The sequence below is a fragment of the Stomoxys calcitrans genome, chromosome 1 (genome assembly GCF_963082655.1).
Source record: "Stomoxys calcitrans chromosome 1, idStoCalc2.1, whole genome shotgun sequence".
NCBI lineage: Eukaryota > Metazoa > Arthropoda > Insecta > Diptera > Muscidae > Stomoxys > Stomoxys calcitrans.
The window spans coordinates 26405236-26431050 of NC_081552.1; the positions used below are offsets into that span (position 1 = coordinate 26405236).

At 37.6% G+C, this 25815-nt stretch overlaps 1 protein-coding gene across 3 annotated transcripts in view; it reads right to left on the minus strand.

The window, feature by feature from the left end:
* The window catches only part of LOC106094994 (cysteine-rich motor neuron 1 protein), a 410024-nt gene that overhangs the window by 241501 nt on the left and 142708 nt on the right, over nucleotides 1-25815 (minus strand). For all 3 annotated transcript variants that reach the window (XM_059369755.1, XM_059369751.1, XM_059369758.1), the window contains 2 exons: nucleotides 21243-21897; nucleotides 21047-21177 (listed from right to left, as the gene is read on the minus strand). In XM_059369755.1, coding sequence (XP_059225738.1) covers nucleotides 21047-21177; nucleotides 21243-21439 — 328 coding nt within the window. In that variant the 5' untranslated portion in view covers nucleotides 21440-21897. The remainder of the gene's footprint in view (nucleotides 1-21046; nucleotides 21178-21242; nucleotides 21898-25815) is intronic.

The window sequence follows — 25815 nt, forward strand, 5'->3', positions numbered from 1 at the left end:
TTAGTTATTGGGGTAACATGGAGCAATGCATATGTCAATGGTAATTTCTATGGCAGAAATTATGTCTAGGGGCAATTTTTTTTTTTTTCGTTGGTTGTAGGGGGATATCAGTCCCTAACAAGGGTGGAGTATGGGGTAGAAACCGATGGATAAAAAAGGGTTATGTCACCAAACGCATTTGTGGCAATCACAAACCACATTTCAGGAACACAAACTAACTGTGTATAGGAAAATATGCACATACAAATATAAATGATTTTGTATTTTGAACGCATGTAATAGGGTGGAGGAAATTGAAAAATAAGAGAAAAATGTATGTTTGATATAAACTGAGTTGAAACCCATAAGCAATTATAGATTCTATAGATATCTTCTGTAACCGTTTTTCCCATTGGATACCTTGGAGCATATGATGTATAAACCAGTAAGGAAAGGCAAAAGTCGGGCGGAGCCACATTTGTAAGGTACTATGCCATGTAAAAACTTCTCTCCAAACAGGTGTTGCACTGCGGCACGCCGTTCAGACTCGGCTATAAGAAGGAGGTTCCTTTTCCTTTGATATGTGAGAAGTTTGCCCCTTAGCGGAATATAGACAAATAGAACCATGAAAAATTTTCTTACTACAGGCCATATCGGATAAAAGATTATATGGTCGTTAGATCTAAACCTGTGCCAATTTTGATGACATTTTGCACACATACTGCGACGTCAAATAGAACACCTCACTCCCAATATTGTAGAGATGTGACCAAAATTTTGGCTTTTACTGTCTAAATCTAGACCGATTTTGATGAAATTTTGAGCACATATGAGGAAGTTGAATACAACACCCCTTGCTAAATTTTGTAAAGATCGTACCAAAATTGTGGCTTCTATAGCCTTAAAAATCCATATCGGATAAAAGATATATATATGGAGGTATATCTTAATCTGAACCGATTTTTATGAAATTTTGCACACATACGAAGACGTCAAATCAAAGCACCTCCGAAAATTTTGTCAAGAACGGATCAAAATTGTGGCTTCTAGAGCCTTAAAAAGCCATATCGGATAAAAGATATATATTGGAGCTATATCTAAATCTGAACCGATTTTTATGAAATTTTGCACTCGTATTGAGACTTCAAAGAAACCACTTCGTTTAAATAAAGATCGAACCAAATTGTGGCTGCCACAGCCAAAAAAATTCCATATCGGAGGAAAATTTTATATCCTTATCAGATCCGATTTTGACGAAATTTTGCACACATATGAGAACGTCGAATAAAACACCCCATTTAAATTTTGTAAAGATCGGACCAAAATTGTAACTTCTATAGCTTTTAAAGTCCATATCGGATGAAAGTTATATATGTGAGCTATATCAAAATCCGATTTGGATCAAAATCTATAGCGTTTGTCCTTGGGTCAAAAAAAGAGACTTGTGCAAAATTTCTTGAGAATCGGACAATAAAAGCGACCTTTAACTTGATCACTAGGATATATGGACAGACAGACAGACAGACAGACAGACGGACGGACATAGCTAAATCGTATCAGGAAGTGAAGTGGAAGATCTAAGCCGATCGGTGTACTTGATCACAAAGATACATGGACAGACATACAGTCAGACAGACGGACATAGGGTGTAGGGAGCTATATCTAAAGAATAACCGATATGGGTCATTAGCAATCCCATCACATCAATAATAAGTATCTTAAGACCTTAAATCGGCTGGTCGGTTTATATGGCAGCTATTGGGTTGCCCAAAAAGTAATTGCGGATTTTTCATATAGTCGGCGTTGACAAATTTTTTCACAGCTTGTGACTCTGTAATTGCATTCTTTCTTCTGTCAGTTATCAGCTGTTACTTTTAGCTTGCTTTAGAAAAAATGTGTAAAAAGTATATTTGATTAAAGTTCATTCTAAGTTTTATTAAAAATGCATTTACTTTCTTTTAAAAAATCCGCAATTACTTTTTGGGCAACCCAATATATCTAAATATAGTCCGATCTGAACCATATTTGTTTCGGATGTCAGGAGGCTTAAAATAACTCACTTTTTAAAATTTTAGCGAAATCGGATAACAATTGCGGCTTTTATGGGCACAATCCCCTTAATTGGCAGATCGCTCTGTATGTCAGCTATATCTGAACATAGACCAATCTGAACTGAGTCGGATATTGGGTGGCTTTAATCAACTCATTATTTCAAGTTTTGGTGAAATCGGATAATAATTGCGGCTTGTATGGGCTTAAGTCCCTAAATCAGCAGATCGGTCTATATTAGAGGTGGAGATCTTTCGATTGTCGGCGCCCCCGATAGTCGACGATAGAAATTTATAGTTGACGATTTAGATCGACGATCAGAAATATATATACTTTGCAGCGTCGGAAATGGATAGTGCGATGTGTTGCAAATGGAATGACTAAATTTATATACCTCCTTTCCTATGGTGGTGGATGTAAAAATTATATTTTGAGCTTAAATTTTCCACAGATCAGTATTTTTGGCATACGTAGTTTATGTTTTTGAACGGGAGGTCATATAGACCGATCTGCCTATACAGGGTATTAAACCTTTAGAGGCGCATTCATTATATATAGCTGCCATATAGACCGATTAAGCCCATTAAAGAGCGTAAATTATCCGATTTCGCTAAAATTTTAAGCTGCAACTTATATAAGGACTCCCGAACTATACTTGGATATAGCTGCCACATAGACCGATCTTTCGATTTAAGGTCTTATGCCAATAAAAGCCGCATTTATTACTTGATTTCGTTGAAATTTGAGGAAGTGAGTTTTTTCTTAAGCCTCCCGCCGTCTGACGAATAATATGGCCCAGTTCAAATTATATTAACGTATAGCTGTCATATAGGCAGATATTCCCATCTAGGGTTTTAAGCCTATAAAAGCCGCATTTATTACTTCATTTCGCCGAAATTTGAAACTGTGAATTGGCTTAAAACACCTAAAATCCGACCTAAGTATGGTGCAGATTGCACCCTCTTAAGATATATCTGCCATATGAACTGATCTGATGATAAAGGGTCTAAAAGCAATTAAATTTTATATGTAGAAGTTCGATGAAACTCCGTACATATTTTGGGAGCCATAGGGTAAATCGTTGTGGAAATTTTTGAGAAAATCGATTGATAAATTGGTTAGCAAAGGCCTTAAAAGTGAAAATCGAGGGATGCATATGTACGGGAGGTATATCTAAAACTAAATAATTTGCTGTGAAACTCATCAGTCATCAGAAGAGTTATAAGAGAAAACTTCGTGCTAAATTTTGTGAAGATCGGTTAACAAATTATTGAGTTGCCCAAAAAGTAATTGCGGATTTTTCATATAGTCGGCGTTGACAAATTTTTTCACAGCTTGTGACTCTGTAATTGCATTCTTTCCTCTGTCAGTTATCAGCTGTTACGTTTAGCTTGCTTTAGAAAAAAAGTGATTAAAGTTCATTCTAAGTTTTATTAAAAATGCATTTACTTTCTTTTAAAAAATCCGCAATTACTTTTTGGGCAACCCAATACTTAATTATTGAGTATTATTTAAAATCGGACGAAAATAAATGTGAGGGCTTTATCTTAATCTGAACCGATTTCTATTAAATTCAATAACAATTGTGCCAATTTTCGTGTGAATCGGTTAACAAATGACCAAATTATTGCAATACTAGTCCAAAGACGAACATATATATGGGAGCTATATCTAAATCTAAGCCTATTTCTATGAAACTCACCAATAATTTGGAGACTTATAAGTGCAGCGCTATGCAGAATTTCGTGAGAATCGGTTTACAAATGCCGATATAAATGCAATTTTAGTCCAAATCGTACGAACATACACATAGGAGCTATATCTAAATCTAAACCGATTTTGTGAAATTCACCAATAATGTCGAGACTTATAAGAGAAGCGCTATGCAGAATTTCGTGAGAATCGGTTTACATATGCAATTTTAGTCCAAATCGTACGAACATATACATGGGAGCTATATCCAAATCTGAACCGATTTCCATGAAATTCACCAATAATGTCGAGATTTGTAAGAGAACCCCAAAGTCCAAAATGGACGAACGTATATATGGGAGCTATATCTAAATCTGATCCGATTTTCTGCAATTTCAATAGGTTTCGTCTCTAGGCCCAAGAAAATGTTTGTGCCAAATTTGAAGACGATCGGATAAAAATTGGGACCTGTACCTTGTACACAAATTAACATAGATAGACAGACGGATATAGCTAAATCCTATCCGAAAGTGATTCTTAGTCGATCGGTATACTTATCAAAGGGTACATCTCCCTTCCTTCTGGGTGTTAAAAACAAATGCACTAAGTTATAAACCCCTGTACCACAATAGTGGTGTAGGGCATAATTATGGGTACCGTGTAAAGGAGTTATAACAAGTAAAAGCGTGCTAAGTTCGGCCGGGCCGAATTTTATATACCCTCCACCATGGAGCGCATTTGTCAAATTCTTTTCCCGGCATATCTTCTTAGGCAAAAAATGATATAAGAAAAGATTTGCTCTGCTATTAGAGCGATATCAAGATATGATCCGGTTTAGACCACAATTAAATTATCCGTTGGAGACCTGTGTAAAAAGTCAGCCAATTCGAATAAGAATTGCGCCCTTTGGGGGCTCAAGAAGTAAAATAGAGAGATCGATTTATATGGGAGCTGTATCGGGCTATAGACCGATTCAGACCATAATAAACACGTATGTTGATGGTCATGAGAAGATCCGTCGTATAAAATTTCAGGCAAATCGGATAATAATTGCGACCTCTAGAGGCTCAAGAAGTCAAGATCCCAGATCGGTTTATATGGCAGCTTGAGCCATATAAACCGATCAGGTTATGAACCGATTTGAACCATATTTGGCACAGTTGTTGAAAGAAATCTTGAGCCAAATCGGATAGGAATTGCGCCCTCTAGAGGCTCAAAAAGTCAAGACCCCAGATCGGTTTATATGGCCGCTATTCCAGATTATGAACCGATTTGAACCATACTTGGCACAATTGTTGGATATCATACCAAAACACGTCGTGCAAAATTTTATTCAAATCGGATAAGAATTGCGCACTCTAGAGGCTCAAGAAGTCAAGATCCCAGATCGGTTTATATGGCAGCTATATCAGATTATGAACCGATTTGAACCTTATTTGACACAGTTGTTTAAAGTAAAAATAAAATACGTCATGCAAAATTTCAGCCAAATCGGATAGGAATTGCGACCTCTAGAGGCTCAAGAAGACAAGACCCAAGATCGGTTTATATGGCAGCTATATCAGGTTATGAAGCGATTTGAACCATACCTAGCATAGTTGTTAGAAGTGATACTAAAACACTTTGTGCAAAATTTCAGTCAAATCGGATAAGAATTGAGCCCTCTAGAAGCTCGAGAAGTCAAGACCCAAGATCGGGTATATCAAAACATGGACCGATATGGCCCATTTACTATATCAACCGATCTACAGTAATAAAAATATTTGTACAAAATTTCAAGCGGCTAGCTTTACTCCTTCACAAGTTAGCGTGCTTTCCACAGATAGACGGACGGACATGGCTAGATCGACATAAAATGTCGCGACGTTCAAGAATATATATACTTTATGGGGTCTCAGACGAATATTTCGAGTAGTTACAATCAAAATGACGAAATAAGTATACCCCCCATCTTATGGTGGAGGGTATAATAGGATGATTAATATATCTATGGCGTCGGGTATCCAAAGTGCGGCAGTGCCGTTTTTGTCTTGTCTCAGAAGAGAGCTTCTTTTTCATCAGTGATGGACACTCTAACACTGTTGAAAAGACCAAACTGTGTTTGTGTGAGTATCATCAGACATTAACTAAGAAGGAGAAGAACTAAATCCATAGACCCGATCGGTGATTCGATTTAGCTATGTCCGTTTGTCTGTCTGTCTGTCCAAGTTTTCTTGTAATCAAGGTACAGTTCGCATTTGTTGTCCGTTTTTCAAAAAATTTTGCACAAGTCACTTTTTTAGTTCAAGGACAAACGCTATTGATTTTGAAAAAAATCGGTCCAGATTTAGCTCCCATATATATCTTTCATCCGATATGCCCTTTTAAAGCCGTAGGAGCCACAATTTTGGTCTAATCTTTATCAAATTTGGCATTACGAGCTTTTTTGACGTCCTAATATGTTTTGTTTATTGTTTGTTTATTTATTGAGTGTAACACCAGCACAACAAGATTATATCTTATATGTTAATGTGCTGATTCGCAATAGAGTATATAAAATAATGATTATTCTTTTTAAAAGGATATTAACTAATCTTAACATTTTAAATTATAGTAGTAAATATTAAGGACATTTAAAGAAAAATAATTCGTAGTTCATTTAAAAAATTTAAATAGCTCATTTTTGAATGAAGTTGCATTGCTTATGCTCTGTATGTTGGGAGGTAGGTTGTTCCAGAGACGCGTACTATGTACAATGTACTGTCGTTCAGAGGTTTGTGTGGCAAATCGTGGTTGAATGAGTTTTAGGCCACGGTTGGATCTGGCGAATTTCAGATGTTTGTGTAGGTATTCAGGTTCTTTTGTGTAGATTACCTTGTGCAGAAGAAGTAGACATCTGACATTCAGTAAGTTTGAAAAAGTTAAGTTAAATATTTGGTATGTAAATTGTGATATACGAGCTTGTCGACTTTTGTTAAACACATATCTTGCAATATCATTGTAAGCAACATTAAGCTTTCTACTGGTGTCTGCATCGCAATTCGCAAATATCTCGCATCCATATAACAGTGTGGGAATTAAATAACTTTTTGCAAGTAACATTCGGATGTGAAAAGGAGTTGACAAGCGAACAGTCCATAAATTTCGCAGCATCCCACGTACTTTGCCAACTGTTGCATTAATGTGATTTGTCCACGTTAGGGTTGAATTAAAAGTCAATCCTAAATTTGTGGCTACTTGTACAAGATTCACTACAGAGTTACCAATTTTCACAACGAGATCATCAGTTATTGTCACATTTCTTTTACTTATCAGAATCAGTTTGGTTTTGGATGGATTTAAACATAATGCATTATTAACAGCCCAACAATGTATTAAGTCTAAATCAATATTTATGTTAGACACACAGGTTTGGATATCTTTCAGTTTGCAGTATGTGTAAAGTTGGACATCGTCAGCATACATTTGGATTTTAGATGTTGCAGGCACATCAGGCAGATCATTTATATACATGGAAAATAAAAGAGGGCCAAGGATAGAACCTTGAGGTACTCCTTTAAGGACATTCAGAGAGTTAGACCAACTATTGTTATAAAAAACAGACTGCGATCTTTGCGTCAAATATGATGATATCAGCTTGCAAGACGTCTCGGAGAAATTAAATAATTTCATAAGTTTTAGGACAAGAATATTATGGTTTACAGTGTCAAAGGCCTTACTGTGATCCAAAAGAAGGAGAAAGGATATCATTCCGTTATCCATACTTTGACGAAGGTTTTCAATTACATCAATCAGAACAGTGGTACAACTTCTTTTCTTTCTAAATCCAGATTGCCAGTTAGATAACAAATTTTCAGATTTCAGAAAATGCTCAATTTGGTTAGCCATTATGCGTTCCAGTGCTTTAGACAGGTATGGTAAAATGGCGATGGGACGGTACTCATTTTTTGATTTGCGAATAGGTACAATTTTTGCATGTTTCCAATCAAGCGGAAAAGTGGATTTAGTTAGAACAGTGTTAAATATATATGTTAAATATGGCAGAATCTTTGGCACAATTATTTTAATAAATCGTGGATTTATTTCATCAGTTCCGATCGCATTAGATTTAATGGACAGAATGCTGTGTAGAACCTCAGTTTCATTTACACAGCGAAAGGAAAAAGGATTTTCAACAGCTACCATGCACATATTTTCATATATATTTTCAGTAGGATAGACAGTGTTTATTGAAACAAAATTCTCATTTAGTTCATTTATGTTCATGTTGGGTTCCAGCTGAGTATTGCGTTTTTCTCCAACGCCAATTTTTCGTATCTCATTCCATTTAGAGCGACTATTAACAGCATTCTGAAATTTATTATGAAAATACAATGTCTTTGCCTCAGTTATACACTTTCCAACAGATCTTCTAGCATTTTTAAAATGTTCATGTAGTTGTGAGGTTCTAAAACGTTTCCAACGTCTATATGAAAAGTTTCTTTCATCAATCAAAGTTTTTATTCGCTGGTTAAACCAAGGTGGTTGTGAATATTTAATTGTTATTGTTTTCTCTGGAACACATCGATTGTATATTGAACAGATATGATTTTGAACAAATGATATTTGTTCATCCACAGAGTCAAAATGATAAATTGAGTCCCACGGTACTTCATCAGTAAGGTGATTCAGTAAATTGTAGTTTATTTTCTTAAAATCGCGGTAGGTAATTCTGTTGTCTTGATAGGTCATGACGTAGTTATATGTTAGAAACAGTAGGTCATGTTTAGAAAAACCAGGTGCAGCAAGTTGGTCATAAAACAAAACATTTGCAACATTGTTAACAAAAAATATATCCAGAATGCTGGATGAATGACTCGTAAAATGGGTGGGCACAGAAGTGTTAGTTGGTACTAAGCCCAACAGCTCCATCGAACTGGAAAAATGAGATTCAGACAATATATTGCTATTAAAGTCACCAGCTATAGCTATATTGTTGTAAGAAAACGAGATTGTTTCGATACAAGATAGGAGCATGTCATATGGTATATTGTTGTGGGGCCTGTAAACACAGCCAATCAGCATCTTCTCATTTGAATAACAGTTTATTTCTAGAAATAGGTATTCAATGCTGTCACCTTGTGATGACATACATTTAACAGTCGCATGTAGTCCAGATTTCAAAAATATAGCAACACCGCCACCATGACTTTGCCTATCGGCTCTAAATATGTTATATCCTGGTAAGGTATATATATTATCGCATATATCCGGGCGAAACCAAGTTTCAGATACACATATGGCATCTATAGCAGAATTCACAAAAGTATCTCGAAATTCATCCATTTTATTGTTCAAACTTTGTGCATTTATATGAACAATTGTAAGCCCAGGCATTTGGTTCTTAAAAATCTTCAGCATCAATTTGAGATTATCTCTGGAACCGCAAGAAGTGTCACTTGACATATGTAATACGCATAAGCAATGCTAACAGTATGAATAGTTGACTTAAGTGCTGAGCTGTATTAAGTAAATTCGATTTAAATAGAGGCAAAACATATATATGATAACATAGAAAAAGGCATAGTAAAGCGAATATATAGTAACATACAATTAAAATTATTATATTAAATTTAATATGACACCAAAATATTTCAGGACTCAATATGAGCAACTGGTCTTTCAGGTGTTTCACGAAAGAGATTGGTAAGTTGCTCTATGTTTTCAACAAGCGTAGGGGAATCAGATCCAGGCCGTCTTACATAAACAAGGCCACGAAGCGAAAAAACAGACTCCAGATGTTTTTGTCGCTTAAGCTTCAGTGCATTTTGAAAAATTTTGTAATTATGGTTTGTCAGGTTCTCATTTATATAGAACGGTTTATTAGAGTCAAAACCTGCATGACTCAATACCAGGTTTGAATTAATTGATTTTCTAAACCTCGCAATATTTTTTAAGACAAAGTTTTTGTCAAATGGCGTTGCTAAATGAACCATAATTACAGAGTCTGAAGAGTTATTCTGGTTACGAACGTTGTCCAGACGGTACATAGCTCTAATCGTTGGGATCGCTATGTTAATTGTGTCACAAATATTTGCAAAAATTTGGTACAGGTTCTCCCCATTTTCGGAAGGTATGCCATTTATTCTCAGATCGCAAGCCACTTGGTTGTTTTCAAATTTTTGCTGATTTGCTTTCAGTAATTGAATTTGATTTTTCATTTCAGTCATTGTATTTTCCATACCATCAATTTTGTCCACGACTGTTGTTACTTTGTCAACCCTTTCATTGAGTTTCACATATTTTTCATTTAATTTAGATATCTCGCACTTGATGTCGGCCATACTCTTATCTATGACAGCTAAGAGACGCGACTCAGTTTCAGATAAAAGAGATTTTAAAAGCTCTGTTTGCTTCTCAAATCTCTTATCGATTAACATAAGCATTCGGTGTGGAGAGTCATAATTTGAAAGCCGCGGAGTTTTGTTGACACTTTCCTCACTTATGCTCATCCCCTCTCTCATTCGTTTTGGCGCCAACAACAGAGACTCTCCAGGAGAAATATTGTTGTTGGATGAAGATATTATTTTCACTGATGGCACTTCAGACATGATGAGTTAACTTTAATGTTTCTCAGGGTTAATTGTTGTTGTTGTTGTTTTAGTTCTTCACTTTTTTCTAGTTTAGCACTTTGATATGTGGTTTTGTTTTGTTTTGAATTTGTATTTGAAGCCTGTGTTGTATTCTTTTTTGTAAATAACACGACGGTGATTTGCCAAGCAAACAGTATGAACAAAAATTAAACTTTGTCAGTTAAAAAACACTTTTAAACATTTGAAATAATTTATTTTTGAGGAGCGTTTTAAAAACACGTCTGTACGCAAAGAGAGATGCCGGATGTGTGCAAAATTTTATCGAAATCGGATCAGATTTAGGTATAGTTCCCATATATATATTTCATCCGATGTGGCCTTTTAAGGCTTAAGTATCCACAGTTTTTGTCCGATTCTTACAAAATTTTAATATTTCATCAGAATCGGATCAGATTTAGATAAAGCTCCCATATATATCTTTCATCCGTTATTGTCTTTTAAGGCTGAAGTAGCCACAATTTTGGTTCAATACTTACAAAATTTATCACAAAATGGTCTATTTGTCGTCCCAATACGTATGCAAAATTTCATTAAAATCGGATCAGATTTAGATATAGCTTCCATATATATATCTTCAACTGATGTGGCCTTTTAAGGCTGTAGAAGACACAATTTTGGTCCGATCTTTACACAATTTTGCATTTAAGGTTTTATTTGACATCTTAAGACATGTGCAAAATTTTATTAAAATCAGTTTAGATTTAGATGTAGCTCCCATATATACTTTTCATCCGATATGGCCTTTTTGGCTGCAGTCGCCACAAAGGCCACTGCATGAGATGTTCTATTTAAGGTCCTAGCACATGTGCTAAGGCCCTTAAAGTCTGTAGTAGCGACCATTTAAGTCCTACAATACACCTACCCTACAAATAGAAGTTCGGGCAATACATAAATATATATGTATATGAGAGCTATATCTAAATCTGAACCGATTTTCAAACAGATCGTTTGAAAATTATTGTTACTACGGCCATATAAGTGCAAATACGGCGATAAATATGTATGGATGCTATCATCCGAATCTGAACCGATTTTCATGCAATCTTGCAGATATGTTAGGATCAGTAACAAAACTGTCCGTGCCAAATTTTGTGCAGATCGGTTGAAAATTGTTGCTACTACAGTAATTTAAGTGCAAATCGGGCGGTACATATATATGGGAGCTATATCTAAATCTGAGCCGATTTTCATGAAATCTTGCAGATATGTTAGGATCAGTAACAAAACTGTCCATGGCAAATTTTGTCCAGATCGGTTGAAAATTGTTGCTACTACAGTCATTTGAGTGCAAATCGGGCGATAAATATATATGGGAGCTATATCTAAATCTGAACCGATTTTAGTGAAATTTTGCAGATATGGTAAAATCTATAACAAAACAATTCGTGCCAAATTTTGTGCAGATCGGTTGAAAACTGTAGCTACTACGGCCACTAAAGTGCAAATCGGGCGAAACATATATAAGGGAGCTATATCTTAATCTGAACCGATTTTGATGAAATCTTGCAAATATGTTAAGATCAGCAGCCAAACAATCCGTGCCAAATGTTGTGCAGATCGGTTGAAAATTTTATAATACATATATATGGGAGCTATATCTAAATCTGAACTGATTTTTGTCATCTGTCCTTGGGCCAAAAAAATGATATCTATGCAAAATTTCGTGATGATTGGACAACAAATACGACCTGCACTTTGATTACAAGAATCCATGGACTCACAGAAAGTGATTCTGAGTCGATCGGTATACTATCAATGGGTCTAGCTCTTTTCCTTCCTAGCGTTGCAAACAAATGAACAAACTTTTAATACCCTGTACCACAGTGGTGGTGTAGGGTATAAAAAGCGTACAGGTTGTATTCAGTTTTTCAATAGGTATGCGAAATTAAAGTCTGACTAGATTTTAACATAGGTTTCATGTATTGAAAGTAGTATGTATGTTGACTCGGTGGTGTAGGCTATTATATAGTCGGCACCGCCTGACTTTTGCCTTTCCCTACTGGTTTTTCTTATGCCAACGGGCATAGGCATTTTTGTACCATGTGTTTGTTGCTCGTCTGTGTTATAAATCATGGAAATTTAGAACGTGTTATCTCTCTTTCGTATTTATTACTAAGTTCATCTCCTCCACCTTAATATACCTTTAAATCGTTTTGCTGGGCAAACACCAGCAAAATATATCCCTAGATAAAAAAAAGTCTCACATACTGACGATAAACTTCCATCTTTAATGTGCACAGGATGGTGGGGAGGGAGAAGGTAGGGTGGAGTAAAATGTATATTTTATGCTTTATAAAGACATATCAACACCCCCACAAGGCAATGAGAGGGGAAAGGAGAAGGGCAGCAACAAGCGCGGAGGAAACAAATGATGGCAAGCCCATAAGGGTAAATGTTCATATGAAATGATGAGAAAAATTCTACATTTAAAATGTCATAATACGAATCGCATGACATGTGGCTGTACGAAGGAAGGCTGAAGAGGCTTTTGGCAATTTTGACTTTACCCTTCTTTGAATTTTTTCTCTCGTCATAGACAATTTCCTTGTTAGCTGTCGTTGCCCATTTTCCCCCTTGGTTCTAAAACCTTCCGATTGCTTGTAAAGAGCGAGAAATTTTTTTCTTTTAGTGAAGGGAGCTAGGGGTAAATTGGCTTGGGCCAAATTTTCATTTCATTGACATAAATGAGATAAAAATATGAGCGTGATGCGTGAGCCACATCGATTGACTGTTTTCGTCGGGCCTCGCGTGCGACAGCATTATCTGTAATCATATTTATATTAAGAAATATCACAACAGAAATACAAACACGAAACGTATATAAATTTCGATTATTGTTAACACAATCATCTAGGACACATGTGCCCAAAATATTCGCACATGCTAGATTGTTTTGTGGCAAACACGTGCTTTGAAAATGTGGCAAATAATTTACAATTTATTGGATAACTTTTTGGTAAGGTGAGATGACGTTTCAACAAAGGGGCAAAACACGAAATGGAGGGGTTATAGGCTATATGTGTGAGATTCGTGGGTTTCATAACTATCAGAGGCTTTGCAGCACTGTTAAAAAAAAAACCACTGATTCTAGTCAATGGCTGATGCAGTGTGGATACAAATATGTAACTTGACTCCTATCAATCACATCATCATATATATGAACCGTTATGCACATACCGATTGCAGAAATGGCATTCAAGGATCGTTTAGGAAAACGCATTAAGTTCGGCCGGACCAATCTTTGGATATCCACCACTTCGGATAAGGACGTTAACCATATTTCGCCGGAGGCCATCGTAGCGCGTAGTTAAGCATGTCCCCTTATGACGCTGAACGCCTGTGTTTGAATCCTGGCGAAACCATCATAAACAAGCAAAAGCGTGCTAAGTTCGGCAGGGCCGAATCTTATATACTCTCCACCATTTGTCAAGTTCTTTGAATGACTTTTCAGCTATATATGAGCGATATCAAGTTATTGACCGTACTTGTCATTGGCAGTTAGAAGTCATAGAAATACCCACCAGCATTGGATAACATAACATTTGCAACACATCGAAATACCCACTTCCGACCCTACAAAGTACATATATTTCTGATCGTCTTAAAATTCTAAGACGATTTAATGTATCCATGTGTCTGTCCTTCCGTGTGTCCGTCAGTTGTAATTAGGCTATACAGTGTAGATATTGAGTAGAAAATTAGCACAGACCCATAATTCTTCTATACGCAGGCTAAGTTCTTGAATGGACCAAATCGGACTAATTTGGATAAAGCAGCCATATATATCGATCTGGCGACTGAAGGTCTTCAGCCCGTAAAAGGCTTTTTTGTCTGATTTCTCTCGAATTTGAAACAGAAACTTGTACTAGGGGCTCCGATATTCAAACCGAATATGACCCATGTTAGACCAAATTTAAATGTAGCTGTCATATAGACCGATATGCCAGTTTAAGGTCTTATGCCCATTATAGGCGCATTTATTTTCCGATTTCGATGAAATTTGAAATAGTGAGTTAACTAAGGCGTCCCGATATCCGACTCAAATATGGTTCAGATCTGTCTATATTCAGTTATAGCTGCCATAAAGAACGATGTGATGATTAATTGCATTAAGCCCATAAAAGCTGCATTCATATCAATATTTCGCTGAAACTTGAAAAGCTTTAAGCCTTTCGTCGTCACACCTAAATATGGTGCAAATCGGACAATTTTTTATATTATTTTATATAAGAAAATATTTGCTCTGCTATAAGAGCGATATCAAGATATGGTCCGGTTTGGACCACAATTAAATTATATTTTGGAGACCTGTGTAAAATGGCAGCCAATTCGAATAAGAATTGCGCTCTTTGTGGGCTCAAGAAGTAAAATAGAGAGATCGATTTATATGGGAGCTGTATCGGGCTATAGACCGATTCAGACCATAATAAACACGTATGTTGATGGTCATGAGACAATCCGTCGTACAAAATTTTAAGCAAATAATAATTGCAACCTCTAGAGGCTCAAGAAGTTAAGATCCCAGATCGGTTTATATGGCAGCTATATCAGGTTATGAACCGACTTGTACTTTACTTGACATAGTTGTTGACAGCGTTTGGCTGAAACGCGAAATTTCAGCCAAATCGGATAGGAATTGCGTCCTCTAGAAGCTCAAGAACTCAAGTCCGCACATCTGTTTATATGATAGCTATATCAGGTAATGAACCGATTTGAACCATATTTGGCACAGTTGTTGGATATCATAACAAAATACTACGTGCCAAAATTCATTCAAATCGGATAAGATTTGCGCACTCTAGAGGCTCAAGAAGTCAAGATCCAAGATCGGTTTATATGGCAGCAATATCAAAACATTTACCGATATGGCCCATTTACAATACCAACGGACCTACACTAATAAGAAGTATTTGTGCAAAATTTCAAGCGGCTAGGTTTACTCCTTCGGAAGTTTGCGTGCTTTCGACAGACAGACGGACGGACGGACGGACGGACGGACGGACGGACATGGCTAGATCGACATAAAATTTCACGACGATCAAGAATATATATACTTTATGGGGTCTCAGACGAATATTTCGAGTAGTTACAATCAGAATGACGAAATTAGTATACCCCCATCCTATGGTGGAGGGTATAAAAAGTTCATCGCGCTCATTTTTGGCTCAATGGGTATGTAAATAAGCAGATGCAATGCATTTAGAAAAGTCACAGTTTGGTGCGATTTATGGGCCAGGCTGGGCTTTATCATTGGACCGTACTTCTTCAAAGATGATGCGAACCGTGACGTAACTTTGAATGGTGAAAGCTATCGTGAGATGATATCCATTTGTTTTTGCCCAAAATACACGAGCTTGACTTGCATGATATGTGGTTTCAATAAAACGGTGTCACATGCCACACCGCACTCGTAACAATGGACTTATTGAGAGGCGATTTCGGTGAACATTTTATACCACGTTCGGCACCTGCCAATTGGCCGCCTAGGTCGTGTGATTTAACACCTTTAGACTACTTTTTGTGGGACAGTGTTTAGATCGTGTCTATACAGACAAGCCCGCTTCAACACAACATTGAAGCATTTATTAGTGAGATACCGGCCGAAATGTTGGAAAAAACATGCCAAAAATTGGACTAAGCGGATGGACCATTTGAGGCCCAGTCGCGACCAACATTGGCATGAAATCTTCAAACATTAAATTATATAAACCGCACCATTGATTAAAATAAAGATTTCATGCATTTTTCTGAATTTTATGTATATAACTCCTAAAAAATCATCCTTTAGCTGCCATTTAGACCGATCTGCCGATAAAGGGTCTTAAGCTCATAAATGCTGCATTTAATGCATAATTTCGATGGAATTTGACACAGTGACTTGTATTAAGCCCTCCCTCATCATCCGACCAGCATATGTTCCAAATCAGACAATATTAAGATATAGCTGCCATATCCCATAAAATAGTCTTAATCCCATAAAATGGGGGTTTGATGCCCGATTTCGCTGAAATTGTGACTGAGTTCTCCGGATCTGAATTAAATATGATCCAGACCAGCCCGCATTTATATGTTGCTATGGATATGGTAACGGAGTTTTTATAAAAGAGGGTGGTGCTTATTGTATCCATGGTGGTGGGTATCCAAAGTTCGGCACGACCAAACTTAACACGTTTTTACTTGTTATTATTTAAAGCATCATATTATCCATAAACTGTTAAAAAATCAAGATAATATCTCTATGCGTTCCGAAAGGATCAGCCTCTGGACCTAATACTGTCCCCAAATTTTGCAAACTTATTAGAAAGCACCTCTACATTGACTATGTAAAGTTTGGTGTACATATCTCTATCCTTTCAAAAGTTACAGAATCTAAACTGATTTGTTAAAAAAATTTTACACAAATTAAGACGTCAAACAAAACAGCTAATGCAAAATTTAGTAAAAACACCATATCGGATAAAAGATATATATGGGCACTATATTTAAATCTGAACCGATTTTCATGAAATTTGGCACTCGTATTGAGACACTCAGACACAGAAAACACTCCGTTCGAAATTTTTTAAAGATTGGACCAAAATTGAGGCTGCTACAGACATAAAATTCCATATCGGATGAAAGTTATATATAGAAGCTATATCTTAATCTGATTCCATATTGACGAAATTTGACACACATATGAGGACGTCAAATAAAACACCCAATCTAAAATTTTGTAAAGATCGGACCAAAATTGGGGTTCTATAGCCTTAAAAGTCCATATCGGATGAAAGATATATATGGGAGCTATATCTAAATCTTATCCGATTTTGTTCAAAATCAAAAGGGTTCGTCCTACGGACATAGTTAATCGAAATAGGAAGTGATTCTTATCCGATCGGTATACCGCAGTGCGACACCTCTTTGGAGAGCATAGTATCTCACAAATGTTGCCAGCATTAGGAGGGGAAAACCACCGCCGGTGTAGGGTACAAACTGATCCCCAAAAATAGGTTTATTGGACGATCATGACAATATGTGACCCAAATGAATGGTATTCAGGAGTAGATTGCGGTTATGGGCAGGAGGGTGGAACATTTTTTATAATTGGTTAATATCGGTTACCCCAAAAACACCGCCCAAAACCGAAAGTGGAGCAATAAGAAGGGGCGCAAAACCCACCCCAATTCGAAAATTAGAGTCTAAATATTCAGCGGGCCGCCACAACCCCAAAACTCTCCAAAACAGACATATTGGACGTACATTTCAATATGGGCCTCGAATGAAAGATATTCGGGAGTAGATTACGAATACGAATCTAATGCGATTTGTTCGAAATTTTTTTGCACTCTTACAGTCAAATAAATCAAAAACATGGTTTGGGTCGGGTGCCTAGAGGGCCACCCAAAACCCGGCAAGTGGATAAATAAGTCCATCCAACCCCGAAATACCCCTTAAACAGGGAATATTTACCAACGTGGTAATTTAGGACTCAAAAGAAAGGCATTTCGGAGTAGAATAAAATTTTGCCCATGAACCGAGCAGGGGCAAACTTCTCACACATCAGTGAGTGCCGCAGTGCGACACCTCTTTGGGAAGAATTTACATGACCATGCATGGCTTGGAACCTCTCAAATTCCGTCAGTATTAAAAATTTTGTCCGATGTTCTTTCAAGAATTCGAACACAAGCGTTTAGCGGACATGGGCTACAGTGACACAAATTCGATATCCACATTCATGGCGAAATGTCCCCATCCTAAAAAGACATTAGCGAGATAAAGAAGGCGTGGAGGAGAGTTCCGGGTCGGATAGTGGTGAATAATATTGAAAATTGCGTCCAAGATCCTCTTCCCAGGTCCCATTTTTATAACCACCATCATAGGATGGGGGTATACTAATCTAGTCTTTCCGTTTGTAATACCTCGAAATGTTGATCTAAGACTCCCTAAAGTATATATATTCTTGATCGTCTCGACATTCTAAGTCGATCTAGCAATGTCCGTCTGTCGAAATCACGATAGCGGTCGAACGCGTAGAGCTAGCCGCTTGAAATTTTGCACAGCAACTTAATATTGATGTAGGTCGTTGGGAGTGCAAATGGGCAATATGGGTTCTGATTTGGATACAGCTCCCATATAAACCCATCTCCCAATTTGACTTCTTGAGCCAATGGAAGCAGCCATTTGAGTCCTTAAAAGCCGCAAATTTTGTCCGATTTGGTTAATATTTTTCACATGGTGTGTCATTATGAATTCCAACAACTGTGTCAAGTACGGCCCGAATCGGTCTATAACCTGGTATAGCTCCCATATAAACCGGTCTCTTGATCTTCCGTGTTCGGTTGCTGGTTTAACAGAAGTTTGTTATGTAGAATATAATTATGCCCTTCAACTAAATTCATTATATTCCCAAAATTCGGCCCGGCCGAACTAAGAACCCGTTTACTTTTTATTATACCCTCCACCATAGGATGGGGGGTATACTAATTTCGTCATTCTGTTTGTAACTACTCGAAATATTCGTCTGAGACCCCTTAAAATATGTATATTCTTGATCGTCGCGACATTTTATGTCGATCTAGCCGTGTCCGTCCGTCTGTCCGTCCGTCCGTCTGTCTGTCGAAAGCACGCTAACTTCCGAAGGAGTAAAGCTGGCCGCTTGAAATTTTGCACACATACTTCTTATTAGTGTAGGTCAGTTGGTATTGTAAATGGGTCATATCGGTCCATGTTTTGATATAGCTGCCATATAAACCGATCTTAGGTCTTGACTTCTTGAGCCTCTAGAGTGCGCAATTCTTATCCGATTGGAATGAAATTTTGCACGACGTGTTTTCTTACGACATTCAACAACTGTGCCGAGTATAGTTTAAATCGGTTCATAACCTGATATAGCTGCCATATAAACCGATCTTGGGTCTTGACTTCTTGAGCCTCTAGAGTGCGCAATTCTTATTCGATTTGAATGAAATTTTGCACAACGTGTTTTGTTATGATATTCAACAACTGTGCCGAGTATGGTTCAAATCGGTTCATAACCTGATATAGCTGCCATATAAACCGATCTTGGGTCTTGATTTCTTGAGCCTCTAGAGTGCGCAATTCTTATCCGATTGGAATGAAATTTTGCACGACGTGTTTTGTTATGATATCCAAAAACTGTGCCAAGTATGGTTCAAATCGGTCCATAACCTGATATAGCTGTCATATAAACCGATCTTGGGTCTTGACTTCTTGAGCCTCTAGAGTGCGCAATTCTTATCCGATTTGAATGAAATTTCGCACGACGTGTTTCGTTATGATATTCAACAACTGTGCCGAGTATGGTTCAAATCGGTCCCTAACCTGATATAGCTGTCATATAAACCGATCTTGGGTCTTGACTTCTTGAACCCCTAGAGGGCGCAATTCTTATCCGATTGGAATGAAATTTCGCACGACGTGTTTTGTTGTGATATTCAACAAATGTGCCGAGTATGGTCTAAATCGGTTCATAACCTGATGTAGCTGTCATATAAACCGATCTTGGGTCTTGACTTCTTGAGCCTCTACAGTGCGCAATTCTTATCCGATTGGAATGAAATTTTGCACGACGTGTTTTGTTACGACAGTCAACAACTGTGCCAAGTATGGTTCAAATCGGTTCACAACCTGATATAGCTGTCATATAAACCGATCTTAGGTCTTGACTTCTTGAGCTTCTAGAGCGCGCAATTCTTATCGGATTGGACTGAAATTTTACATGGCGTGTTTGATATATAACAACTGTGCCAAGTATGGTTCAAATCGGTTCATAACCTGATATAGCTGTCATATAAATAGATCTGGGGTCTTTACTTCTTGAGCTTTTAGAGGGCGCAATTCCTATCCGATTTGGCTGAAATTTTTTTTCAACAACTGTGTCAAATAAGATTCAAATCGGTTCATAACCTGATATAGCTACCATAAAAACCGATCTGGGATCTTGATTTCTTGAGCCTCTAGAGGTCGCAATTATTATCCGATTTGCCTGAAATTTTGTACGACGGATTCCCTCATGACCATCAACATACGTGTTTATTATGGTCTGAATCGGTCTATAGCCCGATACAGCTCCCATAAAAATCGATCTCTCTATTTTACTTCTTGAGCCCCCAAAGGGCGCAATTCTTAATCGAATTAGCTGACATTTTACACAGGTCGCTAACATATAATTTAATTGTGGTCAAAGCCGGACCATATCTTGATATCGCTCTAATGGCAGAGCAAATCTTTTCTTATATCACTTTTTGCCTAAGAAGAGTTGTGGGGAAAAGAACTCGACAAATGCGCTCCATTATGGAGGGTATATAAGATTCGGCCCGGCCGAACTTAGCACGCTTTTACTTGTTACCTATTCGTAATCTACTCGCTAATACCTTCCATTTGATTTGGGTAGCACCTCCATTATTGAGGGTAGCATTTTTAAGTGCCCAGAGTCTGAGTCGGAGTCAAGCAATTTGCCTGGATTCGGAGTCAAGTGAAAATTTCTCGACTCCGCAACCCTGCATATAATCCCATAAAATTCCTTCATGAAGCACAAGCCCTGATGACATTACTAGCCTTTACATGTTTTGGTACACTCGACCATATATTGCCAACTTGAAAACTGGTAAATTGGTGCGTAAATAGAAAAATCATATCAAACATCGCTCATTCATTTTTGGTTTCAACTTTTTTTTGGAAAATGTATAAAAATCTTAAATGCTATTACTTACCCATGCAAACTCCCAATGCATTGGCGGTAGGTAATTTGGCCACACATTTGAGGGGAGGCTCGCAGCGTCCTGAAAAATCTCCAGGACCGCCGCATACCTCTCCCACTGTTTTGGCGCAAATAGGACAACAACTGAAAATGAAAACCAAAAACAATGATCAGAAATTATTGTGAAAACCATTCAACTTTATACTCACTTGCATGGATCCAAAACTATAAGACCCTTGCCCGGGCAGTCCAGCGAACGTATAACATCACATTCCTTGGGATTGCAATAACATTTCAAACCATTGACCACCCGAGAACCGGCAGCCACCACGACCAGCAGATAACAGCACAAATATATCAGATAGGTGCGTAGATTTAAAAAACAGAACTGTGTCTTGGAGCTCATGACTGTGCAGTTATTGGTTTTTTTTTTTTTTTTTTTTGTTTTGTGCAACACAGCCCAATGCCAGGGCAAATGTGTAGTTATAGAGCTTAATGGTACCGCAGAGAAGCTACAGGACTCCTCATTGCCATAAAACCGAAAAAAAACACAAAACAACGAAGTAAGGAAAATAAACAAACCAAACGGGAACTCCTGCCAAAAGAAAATATCACAAACTAAAACAAAAATGTTCCAAAGATGTAGAGAAACACGTTTGTTATTGTCTTCAGTTTTTGCTTCTTTTTGTGTTATGTTTATAAAGTTTTATCTTAAGCAAAATTTATGTCTCTGTAGCAATGGCAAATGCTGTAGAAGTTGAGGCATTTGCACGTCTACTGCGGCACAATGCATGGCTGATTCGTTTGTATCGCAACGATTGCTGCAGTAGTTTTGCTTTCAAAAAACTGCTACCATATGAGGCTCTGAAAAACGATGGAGAAAGAAGAGAGAAAAATAGAACAATTTTACTAAAAAGTTATTGTCGGTTTTTTTTTTATTTATTTATTTTTTTTTTTTTTTTTGTGGAATTTCTATGAAGAGAATCAAAATGCAAACTTTTCTCACAAAATGCCATTTTACCAAGAAACGCCATCCCTCACAGGGAATTTAGTGTGGATTTTTCTATATTTTTGTTTTTCACTCTTGTTTTTGGACTTCCATCCATTTATGAAGTGCTTGAGAGTAGTGCAATTCTCTTCCATTCAAGTTTGAATAATACATAACATTTGATATTATGAAAATTGTTTGGGTTGGCCCCACCAACTGAGTCAGATATTCATTCTCATCGTTCATATAAAAATTTAATAGCACTTACAAGCTGTTTTATTTGGCGGAAACTTAAATTATTGTGAAAGTTTGTGCAAAAGGTTTTAGAAAGAAATATTACCACAAGAAATCCTAAAGGTCGAGAACGTCCTTATTTTACCCACTAAATGGGTAAAGTGAAATACCACGTAACTAACGTACACAGCCGAGATACAGTATGCGGCAGATGATAAAACAGAGGACGTTCTAAGAGTAACGTCATCTTACAAAACAGTGTCTGAACCAGCAATTCTCATCATTGCCGGGATGGTACCAATAGATCTACGGGCTTTGGGGCGGATGAAATAATATGACGCTAAACTGATTGTTGTACCCTACACCGCACAGTGGTGGTGTATTACACCTTTGTCTATTTGTTTGCAACGCTTACCACCTCACTGTGGTTCGACATCGTTACATTCTGAAAATCCTTCTGTAAAATGTATAAAAATATTCCAATTTTTTTCTATGGAAAATTGAAGTCGCTAAGGGTCCAGGAAGCGACTCATCGGCAGTGACAGTTGGTCATTAAACAATCTTTCTGTATTGCTTTCTAAAATTTTGTATCGCTTGGCGATTAGATATGTTTGTGCCGATATCTTAGTTATACCCTACACCACTACTGTGGCACAGGGTATTATAACTATTCACTAAGTTACCATCCAAAAGGAAGAGATAAAGACTCATTGACAAGTATACCGATCGGCTCAGAATCACTTGCAGATTTGATTTAGCTATGTCTGTCTGTCTGTCCAAGTATAAAGTACAGGTCGCATCATCTTCATCTTCATCTATTGGAGTTGGAGAAAATCGGCCCAGATTTAGGTATAGCTCCCATATATATGTTCGTCAGATTTGGACTAAAATTGCAATTATGTCCTCATTTGTCGAACGATTCTCACGAAATTTTGCGTGTGTGATTCTCCTACAAGTCTCGAAATTATTGGTGAATTTCATAGAAACCGGTTTAGATTGAGATATAGCTCTCATATCTATGTTAGTCCGATTTGGATTAAAATTGCAATGATATCGTTATTTATAAACCGACCCTTTGCGGGGTGTTTTGGGGAAAGGGTGATGCCCTTAATACATGGTCCTACATTTGGATATCAAATTCGTATTCTTCTCAAAAATACCTTTATTTGAGCCCCACTTTGCGATGGTCACTAAAAAATTGCTGTTTGTGGGGTATTTTGGGAGAGGGGTTGATCCCCAGCAAATTGGTTCCGAAAGTGGGTATCAATTCTTGCTCTACCCCCCGATACCTATCATTTAAGGCCCACATTGTCATGGTCGGTAAATATGCCCGAATTAGGGGTGTTTTGGGGAGTGGGGTGGTCCCCCAAACACTAAGCCCGGAAAATATATCAGCAACGTGCTCTATTCTCATATATCTATAAATCATTTATTTGAACCCCATATGCGATTGGCCTCAAAATTAGATATCAAATTCGATGTCTAATGTCATTTAAAATCTTTATTGCAAAACTCAGCAAATATGTCCGGTTTGGGGTATTGGCCCCAAAAACTATAAATATTTAGTTCCACTCTCTTTAAGACCCAAATTGTCTTGGTGAGCAAATACATCCTATTTGGGGGTTGTTATGGTGGTGGGACGTCCGCTAGACAGTTGGCCCCCTAATGTTGATATCAGATGCGTGGTTTACTCCCACATACCTTTAATTTGAGCCCCATATTTCCATAGTCGGCAAACATGAACGGCTTGGGGGTGTTTTGGGGGAGGGCGGCAATGAGTTGGCCTTGAAAATATATATATTATCGTGCTCTACTCTAAAAACCCCCTTATTTGAGCCTCATATTGCAATAGTCAGAAAATACTAACTATTGGGTTGCCCAAAAAGTAATTGCGGATTTTTCATATAGTCGGCATTGACAATTTTTTTTCACAGCTTGTGACTCTAATTGCATTCTTTCTTCTGTCAGTTATCAGCTGTTACTTTTAGCTTGCTTTAGAAAAAAAAGTATAAAAAAGTATATATGATTAAAGTTCATTCAAAGTTTTATTAAAAATTCATTTACTTTCTTTTAAAAAATCCGCCAATACTTTTTGGGCAACCCAATATTTGGGTGGTGTTGTGGAGGAGGTGTGTCCCCATAGACACTTTTCCCTAATATTGATATCAAAGTCGTGCTTTACTCCCAAAGACCTTTCATTTAGGCCCCATGTTGATATGATCGTAAATTTGTCCCCTTTGGGGGATTTTTTTGGTGAGAGGCGCCCCCCAAACACTTGGTCCCATATTTGGATATCAGATTCGTATTCTACATTCAAATACCTTTTATTTAAGCCCCATATTCCCATGGTCAGTAAGTAAGTTCAGTTTGGGGGGTGTTTTGGGGAAGGGGTGGACCCCCAGAAACGTGGTCCCACATTTGGATATCAGATTCGTATTCTACTCGCAAATACCTTTCATTTGAGTCCCATATTGCCATGGTCGGTGAATATGTCCGATTTAGGGGTGTTTTGGGGCTTGGGGTGGTCCCCTAGCACTTGGTCCCACAAATGGATATCAGATACGTTTTCTTTTCCTAAATACCTTTCATTTGAGTCCCATATTGTGGTGATTGGTCTAAATATATGTTTGGTAGGTTTTAGGGTGGGGCAGTCCCCCTAGGTACCCCACCCGAAATTTGGATACGAAATTTTTATTTTTAGGGAGCACAGAAAATGTCGCTTAAATCGCACTACCCATCTCCGAGATCTGGCGCTTCTGAAAATTAGGATAAGGGGAAGGGTCCGCCCCCTTTCAGATATCAAAAAATTTAGTACCCTATTTTCACCACGGGATCATTCTGCGCCATCTGTGAAAATTTCAAGAAAATCGGTTCCTCCGTTTCTGAGTCTATAAGGAACACACAAACAAACAAACAAACCTACAAACAAACACAAATTGATTTTTATACCCTCCACCATAAGATGGGGGGTATACTAATTTCGTCTACTACTCGAGATATTCGTGTGAGACCCCATAAAGTATATATATTCTTGATCGTCGTGAAATTTTATGTCGATCTAGCCATGTCCGTCCGCCTGTCCGTCCGTCCGTCCGTCTGTCTGTCGAAAGCACGCTAACTTCCGAAGGAGTAAAGCTAGCCGCTGAAATTTTGCACAAATACTTCTTATTAGTGTAGGTCGGTTGGTATTGTAAATGGGCCATATCAGTCCATGTTTTGATATAGCTGCCATATAAACCGATCTTGGGTCTTGACTTCTTGAGCCTCTAGAGTGCGCATTTCTTATCCGATTGGGATGAAATTTTGTACGACGTGTTTTGTTTTGATATCCAACAACTGTGCCAAGTATGTTTCAAATCGGTTCAGAACCTGATATAGCTGCCATATAAACCGATCTGAAATCTTGACTTCTTGAGCCGTAGAGGTAGCAATTATTACCCGATTTGCCTGGAATTTTGTGTGACGGATTCTCTCATGACCATCAACATACGTGTTTATTATGGTCTGAATCGGTCTATAGCCCGACACAGCTCCCATATAAATCGATCTCTCTATTTTAC